This window comes from Neophocaena asiaeorientalis, unplaced genomic scaffold (assembly GCF_003031525.2).
Source record: "Neophocaena asiaeorientalis asiaeorientalis breed wild unplaced genomic scaffold, Neophocaena_asiaeorientalis_V1.1 scaffold65, whole genome shotgun sequence".
Lineage (NCBI taxonomy): Eukaryota > Metazoa > Chordata > Mammalia > Artiodactyla > Phocoenidae > Neophocaena > Neophocaena asiaeorientalis.
In genome coordinates, this window is record NW_020173215.1 from 18,551,820 (window position 1) to 18,555,555 (window position 3,736).

A 3,736-nucleotide genomic window follows, 5' to 3' on the forward strand; every position below is an offset into this window, starting at 1 on the left:
CTGGCCTCGCCGGGCCCTTCTCCAGTGAAGGGAGGACACGGAGCCCTTCTGTGTATCTGGCGCTGTGACCCCTGGCCAGGCCGAAGGCAGGGTGGGGCCAGCAGGGAGGGAGCCGGGCAGGGGGCAGGGGTCAGGGGCAGGCGGCCTACAGGACTGCGTGGAGCTGGGCTGTGGCTGTGTGTGTGGTCTGGTCGGGGAGGGGACAGTGTGGTTTCAGCATCAGGAATTCCCTACCTGGGAGGTCAGGGGGCTCCTGGCTGGGGGTGTTGGGAGCACGGGCGAGGCCGCCTTCCCTGCCTGTCTGATTTCACGCAGTGCACACCCTGCCCCGCCCCGCCCAGCCCAGATTACTCTTTTCCAGGCAGTTCTCTGATCCTCAGAGGCTGCAACCAGGCTGACTCAGAAACGCGGGGGGAGGCGGGGACAGGCCCTCCAGCCCCTTAGCAACAGCTCCACTGGGAAGCCCGCTGGGGAGAACCTTGGTCTGAGAACCGGTCTGAGAACTGCCCGTCTCCGCGGGTGGATTCCACGAAAAGGGAACCTCAGAAAGCACACAGGCACATTTCAGATACCACAGTGCTCTCTGGGGGCAGGCTGTGTTCTCATCTGATTTTGAGTCACTGTGTCATTTCCCTCTGGGGATTTGAACACAGCCGCACGTTGTGTTTGGCCTGGGCAGGGGTGGGGCCAGAGCTCTTAACAGGCTCTACATCCGCATCACTTCTCAGCCTTGGCCTCGGCTGAGTCACCGGGGTTTCCCGGTGCCCGCTGGGTTAGGACATGTAGTTCCTTTGTCACTCGAGGGGAATTCTCAAAAGTACCGGCACCAGCATACAGCCCACCGTACGTACTGTTAAATGCACTGAATTCCTAGGATTCAGATGGACTTTTTGGCTAGCTCTGCCCACTGCCATTAGGGCTGGTTTGGCACGTGGGTTTCCAGGCATGAGTCCGAGACCCCGAGTGAGGCACGGGCGGACTGCCGTGTACAGAATCACTGAGGTCAACCCTGCTTGCGTGACGTGACACGACAGTGTGGTGGGCCCAGAGGGAGGGAGCTGGGTCCCTGGCCGGGCCTGCTCCTGGCGGCCCTGTGGCCCTGGGCTGGAAGGTTCTCTGGTGGACAGTGAGATTAAGCTTCCTGCCCTCCCGACTCCCTCCCGTGAGGATGGAAAGTCTCAGGCATGAGAAGATTGAGCGAGGGCGGGGCAAGGACCACCCCTCCCGCACCTTCGGGAAGGGGCCCGTCCCACCTGCCGCAGTGCGGGCTGCAGTGACCATCTGCACCCTCCGTCTCCAGGTGTGGCTTCCTACCCTCTTGCTGCACACGACAGTCACGTTCGGTGACACGGTGTCTGCTCTCCGTTCCTTTCTTATGCAGCCAGCGTGTGCAGATGGGGACGGCTCTGTCCACGCGGTTGTTGAGAAGTTACGGGAGGAGAATCGACTGTTGAAGCAGAAGGTGACTCACGTGAGTGTCTGTTAGATGTCCCTCAGGAAGAACCTTCCCCTCACGGCCCCGCAGATGAGGGTCCTCTCCTCGGCTGTGCCCAGGGGTTGCCCCCGCCCTCAGGCCACTTCGGCTGATACGCGCAGTCCCTATAGGCCCGACATATTTGCCTAAAAGGACGTGTAGAACACGCTTGTCATTCTCCGGCCCCCAAGTTAATTCACATGTGGATAAATGAGGTACAAGAATTACTATCAAGTACAGCTTTTACGGTGGGAAATTGTAGCAAGTCTGCTTCTGTCTACGGTGGTTGTTTGTGGCCATTGTTGCCATATCCTAGTGTCCACTCTGCACAGAGCAAACAGACTTTTTTTTTTTGGCCTTCATTCCTTTTATTTTTTTTAAATTAATTAATTAATGTATTTAGTTTTGGCTGTGTTGGGTCTTCGTTGCCGTGCGCGGGCTTCTCATTGCTGTGGCTTCTCTTGTTGCGGAGCATGGGCTCTAGGCGCGTGGGCTTCAGTAGTTGTGGCTCACAGGCTCAGTAGTTGTGGCTCATGGGCTTAGTTGCTCCGCGGCACGTGGGATCTTCCCGGACCAGGGCTCGAACCCGTGTCCCCTGCGTTGGCAGGCGGATCCTTAACCACTGTGCCACCAGGGAGGTCCCCTGAGGCAACTTTCATTTAAGGGGAGACTCACTCTGCTCCTTGTTGCTAGTGAATAGCTTCACAGTTCAGGTTGGCTTGAGAGCAGGTTCTCAGCCGCTGCCACCGTGAGCGTTCCGGCCTCCTTAGGTGGAAGACCTCAATGCCAAGTGGCAGCGCTACGACGCCAGCAGGGACGAGTACGTGAGGGGACTCCACGCACAGCTGAGAGGGCTGCAGGCCCCCCTCGAGCCTGAGAGGCCCTCCCCGCCCGAGCTGATGAGAAAGGAGATCTCCCGGCTCAACACACAGTTGGAGGAGAAAATCAACGACTGTGCAGAAGCGAGGCGGGAGCTGGAGGCCGCGAGGAGGGCCCGGGATGCCGCGCTGGAGCGGGTGCAGATGTTGGAGCAGCAGGTGCCCCCCACCCCGGGGCCGGGTGCTGGGGGGCGCTGGGGGCCTTTCTCTGAGCAGAAACGGCGCTGCCGTCTGACGGTTGAGTGTCTGTCTCCTCACAGATCCTCGCGTACAAGGACGACTTCACGTCGGAGAGGGTTGACCGGGAGCGGGCTCAGAGTAGGATCCAGGAGTTGGAGGAACGGGTGGCCTTGCTGCAGCGCCAGGTACCCTGCAAACAGGTAGAACGGAGGCCCATCTCCTCCGGTCCAGGCTGGGCGTTTTCTTCGTGTTTCTTTCATCAGTTTCAAGCCCTTTCTGCGTCTGCCGAGACCCTGATTCTGTGCTCCGGGCAGAGCCACGGTGCCCGGTGCCTGGGGCCTGGTGGCAGAAAACCTCCCTGTCGTACCGTGTGTGTCTGTAGAGGACGTTGGCGTGGTGGCGTGTGACCTCAGGGGTGACTGTCGGGCCTGTCCTGCACCCAGAGGGCGCGCCCTGGGCCTCGGGCTCCCTACTGGGAGCTTTGTGCACGTGTGTCCCCCCCTCGCTGTGCGGCAGGGACCCTGGTCGCCCTGTCACACACACACAGCCCCTGAGGCTCCAGGCGTCTGCTGGCGCCCCCCAGCTCACAGCCCCCGTGCACGGAGATGCGCCGTGCAGGCGGGCGGGCCCCGCAGCTCACTCTGGGCTCCGTGCCGCCCTGCCACAGGGGGTGCTTCTTGGGAGGCCGGGCCTGGGTGGGAACTGACGGTTTCTCACTGCAGGACCCGGGCGCCCACATGCCTCTTCCCTGCTCCTCCCTGGTTCCGCCCAGAGCACCTGATACACATCCTCCTGAGGGACTAGCGCCCTGGTGGGGCGGGGGTGCCGAGCTTACCCCGGACCACCCTTCGTGTTTGGTGGGAGCCATCCTCAGTGCCCCATCCTGCGTGGCTGTGGATCCCACTGGTGGACAGAAGGGTGGCCCGGCCTGCTGAGGCCCGGGGCCTGTGCACCGAGTGGCCTCTGAGCCCCTTTCAGCTGCGGCCTGTGGCCGTCGAGCTTTGGGAGCATTTGGGAGCACTGCTCGGCCCCTGGGCGACACCCCGGGGCGGGTGGTGGTGAAGCTTTGGGCCAGGAGCCAGGGTCCCGCCGCGTGGGCTGCGGCTCCCACACGAGGCGTGATGAGCACTGGGGGTCACAGCGCTTCGGGGCTGATGTTGGGGGGGAGCATGGCAGCCGTGCCACGGACACCCCTGCTGCCTCC

The 3,736-nt window shown here is 62.0% G+C and overlaps 1 protein-coding gene across 2 annotated transcripts in view; it reads left to right on the forward strand.

Annotated features, from left to right (window-relative positions):
- TNIP2 (TNFAIP3 interacting protein 2) overlaps positions 1-3,736 on the forward strand; it is a 39,761-nt gene that overhangs the window by 34,986 nt on the left and 1,039 nt on the right. The window contains exons 3-5 of one of the 2 annotated variants that reach the window (XM_024745133.1): positions 1,382-1,471; positions 2,245-2,511; positions 2,613-2,732. In XM_024745133.1, coding sequence (XP_024600901.1) covers positions 1,382-1,471; positions 2,245-2,511; positions 2,613-2,732 — 477 coding nt within the window. The remainder of the gene's footprint in view (positions 1-1,381; positions 1,472-2,244; positions 2,512-2,612; positions 2,733-3,736) is intronic. The other variant, XM_024745134.1, reaches the window with a different exon arrangement.